This window comes from Triticum urartu, chromosome 2A (genome assembly GCF_056163025.1).
Source record: "Triticum urartu cultivar PI428250 chromosome 2A, HENAU_Tu73, whole genome shotgun sequence".
NCBI lineage: Eukaryota > Viridiplantae > Streptophyta > Magnoliopsida > Poales > Poaceae > Triticum > Triticum urartu.
Genome location: NC_141874.1, coordinates 313,108,665 through 313,128,441, shown reverse-complemented (window position 1 = coordinate 313,128,441; position 19,777 = coordinate 313,108,665). Strand labels below are relative to the sequence as shown.

The 19,777-nt window shown below is 45.4% G+C and overlaps 1 protein-coding gene across 1 annotated transcript; it reads right to left on the bottom strand.

Moving 5' to 3' along the window:
* Window positions 1-3,632: 3,632 nt before the first annotated feature.
* On the bottom strand, window positions 3,633-4,004 carry LOC147984938 (uncharacterized). The gene has a single exon (XM_087541324.1). It carries the CDS (start codon window positions 4,002-4,004, stop codon window positions 3,633-3,635), a length of 372 nt encoding a protein of 123 aa, XP_087397450.1.
* Window positions 4,005-19,777: the final 15,773 nt, after the last annotated feature.

Genomic DNA, 19,777 nt, shown 5'->3' with positions numbered 1-19,777 from the left:
AGACACCACCCAAGTTCTATGTTCGGGCCATTTACAAACTCTGTGCGCCGTTTTAAGTGAAAGAAATCCCGGAACAGTTCTGCAGTTGGTTCTTCTTGTAAATATACTTCACAGAAGACCTGGAAGTTGCATAAATTGGAAACCGAGTTGGGACCAATATCTTGCGGATGAAGTTGGAAGCTGGCAAGCACATCTCGATAAAACTTTGACCCTGGCAGTTTGAAGCCACAGCCTATATGGTCAACAAAGACCACCACCTCGCCCTGCCTTGGGGTTGGAGGATTTTTTGTTCTTGGAACTCGCCATTTGATTTCAGTTTTCTTAGGCAGGGAGCCGATGCTGACCATCTCATTCAACTGAGTCTCAGTAACCCGGGAATGAGCCCAGTTGTAGGCAGTGAATTATTTAGCCATTGCGAAACAAACAAGATGAAAATGAAAGGCCGGTTTATAAATTACGCATGATTATATGCAAGATACAAGGGAGTAAGAAATATACTGATATGTGAAATGGCGTAAACCGGAGACCAATGCAACAAAAAAAGAAGAAGAAGGCAATACCAGGACAGGAATATTCAGACATTGTTAAATCGGAGTACAACTATGAAGGTAAAGGGCTCCTCCGGTTTATCAAAGGGCTAATGGTACAAATTGATTATGCAAAGTTAAACCGCTTATGATGGTGTGAGGAGAAACAGATTTCACAGAGATGTATAAATATTTCGGATCTAAGATAAGACAGAAAAGCAAAATATTTCGACCTAAAAAGGGTAAGACCCGATACAGTTTATGGAGGACTGCAGCAGTTTTTTGCGTATAAGGATTTGAGAGGGTAACAGAAGATTCATCACGGCAAGGGATATGATAAGTACGAAGCATTCATCTACGGGCCAAGGAAGAACATCGCTATAAGCTATGACGAACCTCAAGAACAGCAAGGAAACCCTAATGGATCTAGGAAAGAAGGGGGAAAGCACTTACTGTGACCATGGAAGCACCGGAAGGGCGCTGTGGAACTCTGGTGCGAACACGTTGATGCAGCGGCCGACGACGAAGCAGAGGCGAGGTTCGAAGATGACGGCGGCGCTCAAGTGCGGGGTCGTTGAGAGGAAGAAGAAGAGATGAATGGGTAGCGGAAAGAAAAGAAAGGGGTCCTCTGCCCCTATTTATAAGGCGAAGCAATAAAACAACAAGTACGGGAATCGAGGAGCCCAAACAATGGATAAGTTAATAAAGGTGTCGCCTCGGTGACTGAATACACATTAAATGAAGGTAATCTTCGACATCAACGGATGGATGACGTCAGGGCAGTTTATCATAATCTGGAAGAATGATGTCACGGCGGTTTACAAGATCAAAGTGAAGATGATGAGGGAGGAATTTTTCTAAAGTATAAAAGATTGACATGAACAAGTTCAAACCAATCTCGGGCCTAATGTTGGGGATATTACTACTGGAGGTAAACCGGCCTTATGTAGCCGGGTTGATTCTTTGAAGATTAAAAGCCCAGGAAGATGCAAGGATGATGGTGCTTCACGAAAGGCCCAAGGCCCAAAGGAGGGTTAAGGCCTGTAAATGTAAACCGACCTAGTCATGAAACTTGTATTACAAGATAGGAAGAATAGAGATCGAACCGGATATGTTTATGATCCGGCTTTGGGATTTTGTAGTCCGGCGGGCGTCAACCTATGTATATAAAGGGACGACCCGGCCGCGGTTTAGGGATAGACAACAACTCGAGAGCCAGACAAAGCGGATTCGCTCCCTGGCGTTCGAAACCCCAGCAATACCAATCACAACTAGATGTAGGCTTTTACCTTCCTCGAAGGGGCCAAACTAGTATAAAACTCCCCGTGTCCCCTTGTCCGGTTTAACCCCTTTAAGCTAACCCATTGTGATGGCTCCACGACTAAGTCCCTTCACAAGGACATCTGCCGTGACAAACCCACGACAGAACGAGTAAAGAGTCTTTTTGGTAATGAGATCGAACTAGGTATTGAGATACCGACGATCGAATCTCGGGCAAGTAACATACCAATGACAAAGGGAACAATGTATGTTGTTATGCGGTTTGACCAATAAAGATCTTCGTAGAATATGTAGGATCCAATATGAGAGTCCAGGTTCCGCTATTGGTTATTGACCGGAGACGAGTCTCGGTCATGTCTACATAGTTCTCCAACCCGTAGGGTCCACACGCTTAACGTTCGGTGACGATCAATAATATGAGTTTATGTGTTTTGATGTACCGAAGGTAGTTTGGAGTCTCGGATGCGATCGGGGACATGGGGAGGTGTCCCTAAATGGTCGAGACGTAAAGATCGATATATTGGACGACTATATTCGGACATCAGAAAGGTTCCGAGTGATTCGGGTATTTTTTCAGAGTACCGGAGAGTTATGGGAATTTGTCGGGGAGTATATGGGCCTTATTGGGCTTTAGGGGAAAGAGAGAGGGGAGGCTGCGCCCCCCCCCCCCCAAGGCTTAGTCCGAATTGGACAAGGTGGAGGGGTGACGCCCCCTCCTTCCTTCTCTTGTCTTTTCCCTTTATCTTCCCTCCTACTACTACATGGAAGGGGGGAATCCTACTCCCGGTGGGAGTAGGACTCCCCTGGGCGCGCCATAGTAGAGGGCCGGCCCTCCCCCTCGTAAACTCCTTTATATACGGGGAGGGGGCATCCCACGGAGACACACAAGTTGATCATTGATCTTTTAGCCGTGTGTGGTGCCCCCCTCCACCATAATCCACCTCGGTCATATCGTAGTGGTGCTTAGGCGAGGCCCTGCATCGGTAGCTTCATCAACACGTTCATCACACCGTCGTGCTGACGAAACTCTCCCTTGAAGCTCTACTAGATCGTGAGTTTGTGGGACGTCACCGAGCTGAACGTGTGCAGATCGTGGAGGTGTCGTACGTTCGGTACCAGGATCGGTCGATCGTGAGGACGTAGGACTACATCAACCACGTTGTCATAACGCTTCCGCATACGGTCTAGGAGGGTACGTGGATGATACTCTCCCCTCTCGTTTCTATGCATCACCATGATCTTGCATGTGCGTAGGAAAATTTTTAATTGCTATGTTCCCCTAAAGTTGCGGCCGAGTTGCCGCAACAAGCATTACTGCATGCAGCGCTGGAAGGTGGCGCCGGCGTTCTTCAGGCCAAACGACACGGTGATCTAGCAATACGCCCTAAAGAACATGATGAAGGACGTCTTTAGGGCGTCGGTCGGGTCTAGCTTGATCTGGTGATAGCCGGAGTAAGCATCCAGGAAGGTAAGGAGCTAGCACCCGGCGGTGGAGTCGATGACTTGGTCGATTCGTGGGAGGGTGAATGGATCTTCGGGGTAGGCCTTGTTCAGGCTGGTGTAGTCAATGCACATGCGCCAGGTCTTTATCTTCTTACGAACGAGGACTGGGTTGGCCAGCCACTCGGTGGTGAAACACTTCCATGATGAAGCTTTGTCAACCTCTTCAACGATGGAACGTCGCAGGGGTTGGCGGACAGGCTTGGTGTCCTTGCGGACGTGGAGTTTGTGCTCGGCGTACTTCCTCGGGATACCCGGCATGTCCTTTGGGGTCCATGCAAAAATATCCCGATTCTCATGAAGGAAGTCGACGAGCTTGCCTTCCTATTTGCTGTCGAGGCGGGTGCACACGAGAACGTACTTGCTGCAGCTGGGGTCTTCCGGGTTCAGCTTCACTTTCTTGGTCTCCTTGGAGGGCTTTAATGAGGCCTCATTGGCCGGATCCTCGGTCGGGATCGGCGCGGCCGATGCTTCGTTGGCCAGGGCGATGATTTGATCGAGTTGGCACCGCTGCTCGGCTACGACCAGCGACTCGACCAATTTGGCGCCATCTCGGGCGCACTCTATGGACTTGCGGTATTCGCCGGTGATAGTGATGAGGCCCTTCGGACCTGGCAGCTTCATCTTCAGGTAGGCGTAGTGGGGAACCGCCATGAACTTGGCCAGCGCGGGTCGGCTCAGCAACGCATGTGTCATGGCCTGGCTTATTAGGGATGATAGACTACTCATATCAATAAGGAATTCCTTCTTTTCCGGGAGCCCATTCGGACAGAACTCCAAAGTTAAGCATGCTCAGCTTGGAGTAGTGTAAGGATGGGTGAACGACCGGGAAGTTGCTCCCGGGTGCGCACGAGTGAGGACAAAGTGCGCAGAAAAGACTAGTATTGATCTGTGGGGCCAGTCTAGATCCCGCCAGGAGTAACGACCACCGGCGGGTGTGTCCGGGGTGGGACAAGTTGGTATCAGAGCCGACCCTCGCGGTTACACGGATGTTTGCGGACAAGTGTGCGGTCATGTTGTTCATGACGTTTGTGAGGAGAGACTTGAAGGTTGGCGAGGAAACCTTGAGGAACAACTTGCAGATTAAGTTTGCGGAAAGCTTCACAAAGCTCGGGTTGATAAGGCTTGAGAATCAGAGTGTTGCAATAAGCCTTCCTGCTCAATGCGTCAGCAATCACATTGGCCTTGCCTGGAGTATACTCGATACTCGGATTATACTCTTGAATCATTTCAACCCATCGAGTCTGCCTGAGGTTGAGATTAGGCTGAGTGAAGATGTACTCGAGACTCTTGTGGTCAGTGAAAATGTCCACTTTTCTTCCCAGCAAAAGATGTCTCCAAGTCAAAAGAGCATGCACAACTGCCGCCAACTCGAGGTCATGAGTGGGGTAGTTCTTCTCATTGGGCTTCAACTGGCGAGTCGTATAAGCCACAACTTTCTTCTCTTGCATCAAAACTGCACCAAGCCCTTGGAGAGAGGCATCGCAGAAGACCTCGAACGGTTTGGATTCATCAGGAGGAGTCAGAACTGGAGCAGTAACCAATTTCTCTTTCAAAGTGTTGAAAGCAATGTCACACTCCGGAGACCAAACGTACTTGACGTGCTTCTGGAGAAGATTTGAGAGAGGTTCGCGATCTTAGAAAAGTTCTCCACGAACCTGCGACAATAGCTTGCGAGACCAAGGAAGCTACGGAGTTGCTTCACATTCTGAGGTGGTTCCCAATTCACAATTGCACACACCTTCTCAGGATTCACGGCAATGCCCTTGGCAGAGATGATATGACCAAGATAAAGAACCTCATCGAGCCAAAACTCACACTTGGAGAACTTGGCGTAGAACTGATGTTCCCTAAGCTTATCAAGAACCAAACGCAAGTGCTTGGCATGATCTTCCTTGTTCTTCGAGAAAACCAGAATGTCGTCGAGATAGACCAAAACGAAGTCATTGGTGTAGGCATTGAAGATGAAATTCATCATGCGAGAGAACGTCGGAGGAGCGTTGGCGAGACCAAAAGACATGACAGTGTATTCATATGAACCAAAACTTGTCCTGAAAGCCGTCTTGGGAATATCTTGCTCACGGATTCGAATCTGATGATAACCCATACGGAGATCAAGCTTGGAGAATACTTGGGCACCTTTGAGTTGTTCGAACAGCTCATTGATGTTGGGAAGTGGGTATTTGTTCTTGATGGTCTTCTTGTTCACTGGACGGTAGTCAACACAAAGTCGGTCCGTTCCATCCTTCTTCTTCACAAAAAGAACACCACAACCCCACGGAGAAGAACTAGGCCGGATAAGACCCATTTTCTCTTGAATATCGAGTTGCTTCTTCAGCTCCTCGTGGTTACCAAGGACCATTGGAGAAGCCAGAAACTTGAAATCACCCATCATGATAGAAATATCCGGAATCTCGGGGTTAGCGAGCAAACATTTACCCGGAGAGACAACTGCTAACGGTTTATGCATAACTTGGGAAGTCAACTCATGCTTAGATGCAAAAGGTTTCGAGATGAAACAAAGCGATGCACCAGTGTCAAAAAGTACATTTGCAGGAACATCGTTAACAGGAAGGTTACCCATGATGACATCTGACGAGTCCTCTGCCTGAGCTGCATTCATCAAATTGACCTTGGCGGACTTGGTGTTATGCTTGACCATAGCTGTACTTGCCGATCTCACAGGAGGAGGAGGAGGGAGACGCCTCTGATTGAAGCACTTGTTGGCATAGTGACCCTTCTGTTGGCACTTTTTGCACGTGACCTCTGAAAGCGGACGGTGGTACGGAGCACTCGATCTTGGAGCTTGAGACGAAGTCTTTTTCTAAAAGCCAGGGTTGGGTGGGTGGGAAGATCCACTGGCACCTTTGCTCTTCTGATACGGCTGACGAAACGGAGGAGGAGGAAGCCAATACTTTTGTTGCTTGGCCACTTGAGTAGAGGAAGACGGAGTAGCATCTCTGACTCGCTTCTTGGAAGCATCACACCTCAGTTGAGCAGCCTCTTGCTTCAATGCCATGTTGTAGAACTCATCGTACCTCAAGGGCTCAAAGAGAACAAGAGCTAGCTGGATTTCTTCTCTGAGACCACCCCTGAACTGATATATCATGCTCTTCTCATCAGGGACGTCCTGCTTAGCAAAGCGGGCGAGCTTCTGAAACAACTTTTTGTAGTCATAGACAGATAAAGAGCCTTGCTTCAGGTTGCGGAATTCCTCACGCTTGCTTTCAACCACGCTCTGAGGAATATGATGAGCTTTGAAGTCTTGACGGAATTCATCCCAGGTAATCAGACGGCCTCCTCTGGAATCCTTGTACTGCTGGAACCACTCTGCAGCTTGGTCTTTGAGTTGGAAGGAAGCGAACTTGACAAAGTCCTCAGGCCTGATGTTACTGCACTCGAAATGCTTGCACAGGTCCACGAGCCAATCATCAGCATTAGTTGCCTCAACAAAATTGCTGAAAGTCTTTGGCCCGTTAGCAAGGAACTGGTTGAGTGTAGCAAAGTGATTCTGATTGTTGCCTTGGTTGCCTTGATTCGCTTGATTGCGCTCTTGAAGAATTTGCATGATCAACTGCATGTTTGCATTAGTTGCGGCCATCACAGCTTGCCATACCTCCGGAGGAGGTGGAGGTGGTGGCGGATCAGGATTCGGAGTCGTGCGCGTTGGAGGAGCCATCCTGAAGAGGTTGACATCCATTAGCACATTGATAGACAAATATTGAAGCTGAATCCAATGGAAAGAAATAGCAATAAATCATCTTCACATCCGAACATAAGAACAAATGCATTCCAATTGAAATGGTCACATATCCATAAATTGAGAAGCCACTTAGAATTTAGGTAGAGAAATAAATCAATAAGGTACGGACCAAGAACGAATAAACGGTAAGAAATCCCAATCTCAAAACAAATATCCGTGGAAGAAGAACTAGAGCTACAAGAATTCCCACCTATGAAACTCCCGAACCTTTCCGGTTATGCAATCAGGTGTTGGGGATACAGGGGAAGCATAATATCTCACCCAATTCTAGCAATTCCTACATCCAGCTGTATCCATCCTTCAACACATAACCGAGAAAAACTTCGGAAACCATCTACCTCAACCTTCGAAAAGCATCCGTTATACAAGTTATGGCAATACTCCCAAACTCCCGCCCCAGTACTGGGTGGCGTCGAGGTTATCTCACCAACGAACTGCATGAAAGAGATTTTCGATGTCGGCGTACTAAACTCAGGTATTCCAGAACTGCAACGATAAAATTGTGACGACAACACCTCGGAGCTCAACTCCCCGGGACACTGCCACAATCCCTAAAGACATGAGGCACCAAGAACAATGTTCTCGTCACAAAACCATCGGAACGATTCCAAGATACCCGCGTGATCCTAAATTTTTTTTTAGTGAAATTTGAGAAGAGAAGAGTCAAAACTCTACGTCAGGATGTCTCACCAGAGCGATGAAGGGACTGGGAAGTAAAACGAATTCCTAAACTCTCCGATATATAATTCCTAAATGACTCAAAACATTTTTCTAGACTCAACTCGGCCACTAATAACGATCAAGCAATGGGGCTCCTAAGGTCGGGAAGGCTCTGATTACCAACTTGTAACGCCCTCGATGCGGCTGTATCTCCCATGTGTCGAGGCACGACTTAGAGGCATAACCGCATTGAAAGCAATATCGCAAGTTAGGCAATCATCAGAACATCCAATGTAATACATAATAAGGGGAAAGGTAGCATAGTTGGCTTACACTCGCCACATCAAACAAAGTACATAAATAGCATTACATCAACCAATCACTCATGGCCTGACTACGGCGCCAAAATAAAAGACCAACCCAACATGCGACAGGGTCCCGATCGCCCCAACTGGGCACCACTACTGATCATCAGGGAAAGATACATAGTAACGGCGTGAGTCCTCATCGAACTCCCACTTGAGCTCTAACGCGTCATCTGGAGCGGAGTCGTGTGGCCCTGCATCTGGTTTGGAAGTAAACTGTGAGCCACAGGGACTCAGCAATCTCACACCCTCGCGATCAAGACTATTTAAGCTTATAGGAAAGGCAAGGTAACATTTCTGGAGCTGCGGCAAGCGACTAGCATATATGGTGGCTAACCTATTCGCAAAAGAGAGCGATAAGAGAAGGCAAAGCGTGAAACGGGTAACTAGAGAACAACCCGCGGCATGCATTACTCGAACACCGTGTTCGCTTCCCGGACTCCGCCGAGAAGAGACCATCACGGTAACTCAGACAGTTGATTCATTTTAATTAAGTTAAGGTTCAAGTTATCTACAACCAGACATTAACAAATTCCCATCTGCCCATAACCGCGGGCACGGCTTTCAAAAGTTCAAATCCCTGCAGGGGGTCCCAACTTAGCCCATGACAAGCTCTCACGGTCAACGAAGGAATAGACCTTCTCCCGAGACATTCCGATCAGGCTCGGTATCCCGGTTCTACAAGATACTTCGACAAGTTAAAACAAATCCAGCAACACCGCCTGAATGTGCCGACAAATCCTGATAGGAGCTGCACATATCTCGTTCTCAGGGCACACTCAGATTGTCCAAACTTCCGGTAGGCCAGCCCAGAGTTGCCCCTGGTAGCCACCGGCGGCTGACGAGGTGGACCAACACTCAGAGGAGCACTGGCCCGGGGGGGGGGGTTAAATAAGATGACCCTCGGGCTCCGGAAACCCAAGGGAAAAATAGGCTAGGTGGCAAATGGTAAAACCAAGGTTGGGCATTGCTGGAGAAGCTTTATTCAAGGCGAACTATCAAGGGGTTCCCATTATCACCCAACCGCGTAAGGAACGCAAAATCCGGGAACATAACACCGATATGACGGAAACTAGGGCGGCAGGAGTGGAACAAAACACTAGGCAAAAAGGCCGAGCCTTCCACCCTTTACCAAGTATATAGATGCATTAAGATAACAAGATAATATAATGATATCCCAACAAGTAAATAATGTTCCAACAAGGAACGATCTCCAATCTCCATCTACAACTAGCAACGCTATAAGAGGGGCTGAGCAAAGCGGTAACATAGACAATCAACGGTTTGCTAGGACATGGTGGGTTAGAGGTTTGACATGGCAATTTGGGAGGCATGATAAGCAAGTGGTAGGTATCGTAGCATAGGCATAGCAAAAGAGCGAGCATCTAGCAAAGCAAAGATAAAAGTGATTTTGAGGGTATGATCATCTTGCCTGCAACGTTGTCAGAGTTGACTGGATCCTCGAAAGCAAACTCAACGGGCTCCTCGTTAGCGAACTCGTCTCCCGGCTCTACCCAAACAAGACAAACTAGCAAAATGAACGCAATCAACCACGTGCACAACTCAAACAACATGATGCAAACATGGTATGCTATCCGGGATGCGATATATGATGCATATGCAAGATTTGAGAAGAGATAAATGAACCTGACCTCAAATTGGAAATCCAAGTGTGCCACTGGAAAGGTGAGATGAAATCGCTTGAAAATGATATAAAGAACGCCGGAATCGGAGACACGGTTTGGAAATGGCGAGCAAAACAAATATGGCACCGGTGTGCGATATACAGCAAGTAGGCATCTAAATGCAACAAGATGAACATGCTACAGCACTCAAACATGGCAACAAAATACATGGCGGGAATCCATTCAAGATGCTTAACAAAAGATGAACACTGAGCTACGGACAATTCATACATTAACAGGTTCAAACAAGCATGACAAAAATGCAATTGGTAAACAGATTTCAGACTTAGTGAAATTAACACTTGTCTGGAATTTCAGATCAGGTAGCACATTTCGGAGCATGCAAACTATATGCTACATGGCCTGAACATGGCAAAGTAAAGCATGGCATGGAGCTACTCAAAGAGCTTAACAAAAGTCCCTTAGTGACCTTGAGCCAAAAGGGATCAGAAAATACATTTGCAAGTATGTGAACATGGCAAAAACATAATCAGATCACAGACTTTGTGAAAAACTGGAGCATGCAAAAACAGATATCGAGGGCATGTTTACGAGATCGATGCACTCACTACAGAGCAAGTCATGAAAATCTAAGCATACACCCATCAAGAATACACATTATACAAGCTAGTCATGGCAAGAACAAAAACATAGCATGCACGGATCAACTACAACATCCTCGGCAAAATCGCTAACAAGTAGACAATCTGCCCAGATTCACGAAATGACAAAAGTAGAGCTCGATTGACTCAAGCTAGGTTGCTCCACAATTGCAAACAAAGACATGGATGGATAGAGCACTACAAGATAAACAAAACATCCTTACTGATCATCCCCAAAAGAGGCACGGATCACTAGGAAACAACATGAACATATGCCATATTGAGATAAACAGATCAAGGACTTAGTGGAATTGCTAAGTCCCTGAAATCAGCATTGACGAATGCACCACTTTGCAAGCTTGTGCTAGTCACCACACATATCACAAAAATACATGGATGGCACCACTGGAAAGATGACAAAGCATATAACAAAACACATGTAGAGCTCATGGGCATATCATGCACACAATAATCATGGCAAAAATGACAAATATCTAATTGGAGCAGCAGATCTGACAATTAGCTCAAATAGCACTCTTCCAACAGCATTTCGGGCATCAAGATGAACTCAAATGAAAATGATGCAATGAGATGAAATGATGTGCTCTCTGAGACGAACATTTTGATATGATGTATGCCCAAATCGGAGCTACGGATGCAGATTTACGATGCGATGAACAAGTGCAAAATATTAGGGTTTCGGGGATAAAAAGTCAACCGATCCGAGATTCGGATCTAGATCTGGCCGCACGGAACATGAGATTCGCCAGAGAACTTGAAGCTCGCCGGAGTTGGGGTAGATCGCCGGAGGAGGGGTTCGGCGCGGGGACGGCGGGAGTGGAGTTGGCCGGAGCCGGCCTTGGGCGGTGCGGCGGAGAGGGCGGAGAGGGGCGTCGGCGACGGAGCGTCGGGCGGCGGTCGGCGGCGGCTTGCGGAGCTCCGGCGGCGGCCGACAATGGCGGGCGGCGGCGCCGGCCGGCGAGGCGGCTCGGCCGCGGAGAAGACACGGTGCGGGGCGAGGGGACTCGGGGCCCGGTCGACGGAGGAGAGGGCCGGCCTCGGGCCCTCGCGGGCCGGCGGCTGCGGGCGGCGAAGCGGTCCCCTCGGGGACACGTGGTAGCGGCTGGTTGGTCGGCAGCGGCGGGCGGACGCGTCCGGCGCCGTCCGGACGTGTCCGTAGGCGGCGGAGATGTTTTTTTTTAGGGTTTGGAAAGATGGGATCCGGAATTTGGAGGAGGGGTCTATATATAGAGGTAGAGGGAGCTTGGAGTGTCCAAATGAGGTGCGGTTTTCGGCCACGCGATCGAGATCGAACGCTCTACATGATGGAGAGGGTTTTGGTGGGTTTTGGGCCAAATTGGAGGGGTGTTGGGCTGCAACACACTCGAGGCCTTTTCGGTCCCTTGGTTAACCGTTGGAGCATCAAACGAAGTCCAAATGGTATGAAACTTGACAGGCGGTCTACCGGTAGTAAACCAAGGCCGCTTGGCAAGTCTCGGTCCAATACGGAAATGTTTAATCCCCACACACGAGAGAAAGGTAGAAATGACCATCGGAGGAGAACGGAGCGCCGGAATGCAAAACGGACAATGGGGAAAATGCTCAGATGCATGAGACAAACACGTATGCAAATGCAATGCACATGATGAAATGATATGAGATGCATGACAACGATAACAACACACGGAGACAAAAACCCGAACCCGAGAAAATAAAATAACTTAACGCAGGAAACGGCAAGAGTTGGATTACATATTGGGTAAATCATATCCTGGGTGTTACAGGCTACTAGCACAAAAAATGATGCAGGCGATCACGTGAGAAAAATACTAAAAACATTTCTTTTGGTGCGGTGCGTAGATGAAGTTTTGAACACTACACTTTTCATCGTAATTTGGGAAAATTACAAAAAAAATTGAGCTAGGTTGTGATTACCGTTTCACTTCAATGAGTAGCTTCTCCGTGCATGAAAAGCATGTAAGGAATCCAACAACTTGATCCAGATTGGGGCCGATAGATTTTATTGCCAAGATCTTCACTATGCACACATACTAGGTCAAGCTTGTGGGAATCATTTTCTGGATAACAGTTGTAAATAAATCAAGAAGAAATTTAAAAATGTGAATTCAATAAAACGGAGAAAAAGATGAGTGTTTTACTTGAATGATTATGGATCCAATAAAGAGTTCGGAGAATTTGGCAGACGAGTACACCAACGCTGTCAATTTTGGCACGTCAATGACCCTGATTTTTGTTGGACCTTCTAGATTAGATACAAGCATTCTCTCAAGGAAAGGAACATTCTCAATGACCATAATATGGAACAACACGAGTGATCTCTTCCTAATTGATGTCTTGTTGCGGGGCCAGCAATACACATAAATCCATCACAGATTCGTCGAGGCAATGTGGAGGCTAATGAACCCGTGGATCTGCCAAAGACGAAGGTACTCGTGCGTAGTACAGCTGCGGAGCAGGTGCTCCATAGCCTTCTATGGGCTGCCAACATTGAAGAGGTTGAGCTTCTTGAGTTGAGGGAGAAGAAGGGCAGGCGCGACATTAATCTGGGGAAAATAGCAGGAGCGAAAGCTAGCGCGGCGCACTATTGGCGTGAGGTAGAGCGCGGACGGTAGCACAAAGCGACATCGTCCAGCTTCAAACCTGAGCTCCTCGAGCTGATCTAGGGCAGAGGATAAGAACCACTCATCGAACTTGGCTTGGACTTTGTATTTGGTACTAAACAAGCTAATGTCAAGGCGTCTCGCTGGCCCAGGGTGAGATGCAAGGATCTTGGAGACTGCGGCCATGCATTTGCAATCCCCGTCACAGAGGCAGTTGTCGACAATGAGGTTGAGGGGGAAGCGGCGGCTGAGGGAGCTCCACCGCTAGGAGAGCAGAGTGCTCCGCACGGCAGATTTGGTGGGGAGGAGGGCGATGATCACAAGCAGCATGTTGTCGGGGTGGCTGCTGATGAAGTCCAGGCTTGCATGATGCGGTTTTGGCTCGATCCGCCTCCGCTTGTTGGATGCCTCGCCGTCCATCTCAGTCGGTGGTGATGCAGGTGTACACATGTGCTGGTGTGTATTTGGTGCTAGGTGTGCGCGAGTGCATCCTTGTGTGTATGCCGCCGTGAAGTGGTGTAGTTTGCGCGAGTGCGTCCTTCACGTGGAAGAAGTGGGCCCTCAATTGCTAGCTGAATTGCTTCACGCATGATAGTAAATGCGCAATGCCTGCATGATTCTCCTTCCCCAACAGTGCTCATGCATGCACGATAACTGTTGGTGCTGCCACGTCTGAATCGTGCTGCGTCGGTCGTGCATGCGTTGTGTGTATGGTAGTGCTGATTTACTAGCGTGCGAGGTGCTACCGTGAGTGGTTTCAACTTTAAGCTTCAAAAAATAAGCGGTTTCGACTTTGTTTACTTCACCGCGTGTCAGATGGGCCTCTAGTTTACTTATTTTCACCCACTGCCACATGTACCAGCATATGAAGAAAGAGAACACGAGCTGACAAGGTAGCATGTGGACTGGTTGACCGGTCAACTAAACAATATACAAACCCATACACTCAGACCGTATAATCCCTCGGTAAAGAGAGATCTAATGAGAGATAGTAGAGAGAGAGAGAAAGAAAGATCTACTCCCTCCGTTCAATAATGTAGTGCCTATATTTTTTTGAAGTCAAACTTTTGAAACTTTGACCAAGTTTATAAAGAAATTACTTATGTCTACAATACCAAAGATAAATGATAGTACGAAGTAAGTACATGTTGTGATGAGTCTAATGATCATTCCAAATTTAAAAAAAATTCCCTCATATACCTGGTCAATCTTTTCTGAGGTTTGACTTTTCAAAACATCCATATGTTTATGGACGTGAGAGAGTACCTACCTAGGGAGAGAGGGAGAGTGTGTGTGAAATAGAAAGAGTGAGTGAAAAAAGTGTGTGTGCGTGTGTGAAAGAGACATGGATAACACATGATAAAGTAGAGAAAAAACGTGTGTCTTATGCAAACATATCACACATGCACCTTCGACAGCGGAATTGAGGCGAGGAGGTAGTGTGTGGTTGTTTGCAACAAAGAGGGAAAGTCCCATAGCACGTGGCCAAGAGAGGTCTGACAAACAAGGGAGAGAGGCCGAGAGAGACGTATAGAGAAAATGCAGGCATGGGGAGGAGAGAGTGTGTGTTTGTGACAGAGAGATCCCGTGGAGATCGTGATGGGACTACATGGGTGGGAGATCGAATGATAAGGTGTGTGTGCGATAGAAGATACCCTGAGAGATATCGAGATAGACGTATGGATGGAAGGAGGCAATACGTGTGTTCCTGATGGATAGTGACAGATAGTCACTTAGGGGGAGTGCCTATGATGGAGTGAGAGATTATGGTACTTATAGGGGGGGTGTAAAATAGAGAGAGAACAAGGTCGGACACTGTTAGATGGGTCTACGTAGCGCGAGCGAGATATGTGTATGTGTGAACTAGGGAGATATAAAGTTTGAGAGAGATAGAGGAGCCCTGATACGGCTGAGTGGTGCGTCAGATAGCTAAGAGGGGGGAAGAGATACTCCATCCATTTGATAATGCAGTGCATATAAATTTTTTAGAAGTCAAACCTTGGAAACTTTGACCAGGTTTACGCAAATATTATTTATTTACAATACCAAAGATACATCATATGAAACTACATCTCATGATGAATCCAATGATATATGTTTGTTGTTCCGGATGAAAATGTTTTTCTCCACGTGTCTGGTCAAACTTTGTGAAGTTTGACTTATTAATAAATCTATATGCTATGGACTGAAGAGAGTACCTTAGTCGAGAGAGATCAAGTGCGTGTGAAGGAGAAAGAGTGAGTGTGCAAAAGAGTGTGTCTGTGAAAGAGAAAAGACAACAATTGATAAAATAGAGAGAGTGTGTTCGCTACTTCTGCAAACATATCACGCCTGCATCTCCGAGATAGAAAAGCAAGGTAAGGAGATACACGAAGATAGCTAGTGCGTGATTGTATGCAAAGGAGAGAGACACCCCTATAACACATCACTACTAGGGAAAAGCCTAGCAGTAGCACGGGTTTTTGGCCTACCAGTACCGCGGGTGGCAGCGCTACTAGTACCGTGCTACAGTTAAAGGTTAGCAGTAGCAGGGGTTTACCCGCTCTACTGCTATATCCACTTAGTAGTAGTGCTTCCTGGAAAGGGTGCTACTGGTAATTACTAGTAGCGCTTCTCGCAGCCCGCGCCACTACTATTATTCCGTATTATTATTTTATTTCATGTTGTATTCATCCACCTTTATACAAGTTTTCATACAAGAACAATTTAGAGATTTTTTTTACATCATAATGAGTTATTACATCACTGGGTGAAGGAACCGTGGACTAGTTTCAAGTGGATGGACATCCACTTGAAGCTAATCCGCAGTTCTTTCACCCAATGATATAATAAATATCATCATATCATATCATTAACAACTTATCATCATAATACATCATTGTCATATAACACCTCCTCATGATCATCATTTTCATCAATGAGACATCATATAGCAAGTTGGTCACTAATAATAATCACAACTCCTCCTCCTCATCATCAACTCTAACACATTGTACCACATAATAACACACTGTACCTAGGACCTACTTCTCTCTCATAGGATTTACTACTTTCTCTTAGTTAAAATAGCATAAAACAAGATAGGCCCTGACTCTCCATTATGGAGAATGGAGATTATCCTATCTCCAATTCTTGCCCTTGGCACAATGTTGCTTCCAAGTAGCTCCCTACGATTGACCGTACATTTGTTCCAATCTTTTGATTGTCATGTCTTCTTCAGTTTTAGAAATCCAATTTGGACAGGAGTGATGCATAGGATGACTTGGCCGTATGTTCAAAACATCAAGATGACCTTTCCGAAACATCAGATGAGGCACACAATCCTTTGGGATTTTCTATTGAAAAACATAGTAATAACTTCGTAGTTAGCAATGTAGTTCAGTTTTAGAAGAATTTATGCAAAAAAATGAACGGATGTCGTAATAGTAAAAAATCTCACCATGGCATCTCCAAGGATGTTACCGTAGTTCAACCCGTGCACTAGTGGCACGTATTGACCATAATGTGGAGGAGTTTGATAATAGATATTGTAATTTGAAAGATCTGTAATAAATGAGATCAGATGATTTTTCTCCCGATAAGTTAATTCTGAGCCATCGGTGTAGTAGGTTATGTCTACCATCTTCCGCACATTCCTTGAAGAATGAAAATAAGCTGTCAACTATTTTGAAATAAACAATATAAATTACTTAATAACTATGTTTGAGAAACTCACATAGCGGTAGAATTGGAAGCGTATAAACAAGGACCCAAATGTCCATATTGTCTTCGGCGATGTCAGGAACACCAAGATCCATGGTGACAAGCATACCCTCATGACAATCATACATCTTGCAAAGTGCTTCCTAATTCGGGCAATCAAAATGGGTTACGCTCTCAGAATTGTACAGATTTACTTCAAAATCCATACCATGATGGGTCCTTAGGTGAACTTTCTATGTTTCCATACTTTCATGATCTTCAAAATCCATCCTCTCCAAGACATAGCGTCTTGCATGGCATGGGATAAGCTAGTTGAATTGTAGAAGACGAAAATTACACATTGAAGTAGTTCAAGTTGTGCTTAATTACGAAAAAACACTTATCATCGTTGCGTACCGTTTCAACATCGAAGGTCTCCTAGAGCTTAATGCTGAAGCGCCAAGCTTTGTCCAGGTGAGGCCTGTCGCATAGACCTCGGTCGTCATTGCACCAGTCGCACTGCCCCGAGAGACTTTCATCGTCCGATGACGACATTTCCTATGTTCATAATTCAAAGATTAAACTTGTACAATTAAATATATGTACTACAAAAACTAAATTAGATCATTATTATTCATCACGGGTTGACTATTGGTCTGCCGAGTCTTTTCTTGAAAACTCTCAGCTCACGTCGCGTACATCAACTCCTCGAACTATGGTCATCACTGGGAGTGGCCCCGGTTGTTTTCACTCCAGGGTTGCCGGATCACAACATGTATTAGGTGACTATAACTTGAAAGATCGGATCTAGAACATGGCTATAATGATGATAACATAAACAGTTCAGATCTGAAATCATGGCACTCGAGCCCAAAGTGACAAGCATTATGCATGGGAAAGTCATAGCAACATCAATCTAAGAACATATTGGATACTAGGGATCAAGCCCTAACAAAACTAACTAGATTTCATGATGAATCACATCCAACTCCTCACTGACCAGCAAGCCTACGAAGGAATTAGTCACTCCCGGTGGGGAGCATCATGGAATTGGCGATGGAGAAGGGTTGGTGATGACGAAGAACGAAGACCCCCCTCTCCGGAGCCCCAAATGGACTCTAGATCTTCCTTCCCGAGGAAGGACAGGGCTTGGCGGCGGCTTCATCTCGTGGATCGTGATAATTCTTTCTCCCTGATTTTTTCTCCAAAAATAGGAATTTATAGCGTTGGTTTCAGGGTCAGTGGGGCCACAAGGTGGGGAAAACCCACCTGGGCGCGCAAGGAGAGGGGGTGCGCCCTGGTGGGTTGTGCCCACCAAGGGGCCCCTCTTCGGTAGGTCTTGCCTCCAGAAGTTCTTATATATTATATAAAAATTCCTTGAAAAGTTTCGTTCCATTCCGAGAACTTTTATTTCTGCACAAAAACAACACCAAGGTAGTTCTGCTGAAAATTGCATTAGTCCGAGGTTAGTTTCATTCAAATAATGAAAATTATAGTCCAAAACAAGAGGAAAAGCATGAGAAAAAGTAGATACGTTGGAAACGTATCAGCATGGTATAGGCTATGCGATGATATTGGATCTTGGAATTGGAATCATTTGTAATTGGTGTTCCAACAAAAAAATTATCATATGCATCTAGTTCATCATGATCAGAATTATATATATAATTTTTGGCCTCGTTATGGAGAAAGTATTGCTCTAGCTTGGGGGAGGCTTAAGTTAATGTTATATTCATGCCCCAATCATGAGATCTCAAGAGAAATTATTATCCAGAATTTTTATGCTCGGCTTTCTCGTAATGATCAAACCATGCTTGATACTACTTCTGCGGGTTCTTTTATAAGGAAGACTATTGAATTCTGGTGGGATCTTTTGGGAAGAATTAAATGCAACTCTGAAGATTGGGAACTCGACAAAGGTAGAGAGTCAGGTATTAAATTTAAGTATGATTTTGCTAAATCTTTTATGGATACTGATGCTTTTCGAAAGTTTAGCACTAAATATGGGCTTGACTCTCAGATAGTAGCCTCCTTTTGTGAATCATTTTCTACTCATGTTGAACTTCCTAAAGAGAAGTGGTTTAAATATCACCCACCTATTAAACAAGAAGCTAAAGAACCGGTACCAGTTAAAGAACAAACTATAATTTATAATGTTGATCCAGTTGTTCCTTCTGCTTATATTGAGAAACCACCTTTCCCTGTTAGGATAAAGGAACATGCTAAAGTTTCAACTGTGGTTAACAAAAGCTATATTAGAACACCTAAACCTGATGAACAAATTAAAGTAGAATCTAGTATTGCTATGGTAAAAGATCTCTTGGAAGAATATATGGACGGGCATGTTATTTATTTCTGTGAAGAAGCTAGTAGAATTGCCAAACCTGATAAAAAAGATAAACATAGATCTGTTGTTGGCATGCCCGTCATCTCAGTCAAAATAGGAGATCACTGTTATCATGGTTTATGTGACATAGGTGCACGTGTGAGTGCTATTCCTTATACCTTATGTCAAGAAATTATGAATGACATAGCACCCGCAGAGATAGAATAAATAGATGTTACTATTAAACTTGCTAATAGAGACACTATATCACCAATTGGGACTGTTAGAGATGTTGAAGTCTTGTGTAGGAAAATAAAATACCCTACTGATTTTCTTGATCTTGGTTCCCATAAGATGATTTTTGTCCCATTACCTTTGGTAGAACTTTCTTGAACACTGTAAATGCTAAGATAAATTGCAAGAAACAAACTGTCGGTGTTAGTTTTGGCGATGAGTTTAATGTTTCCAAGTTTAGTAGAAACCTTCATGAAAAATAATTGCCTAGTAAGGATGAATTAATTGGTCCTGCTTCTATTGCTGGACCACCTACAGATCCTTTAGAACAATATTTGCTAGACCATGAAAATGATTTACATATGCATGAAAGAAATGAAATAGATAAAATTTTCTTTGAACAATGTCCTCTGCTTAAACACGATTTGCCTATTGAAACTCTAGGAGGTCCTCCTCCACCTAAAGGTGATCCCGTGTTTGAATTAAAACAATTGCCAGACACTTTCAAATGTGCTTATCTTGATGAAAAGAA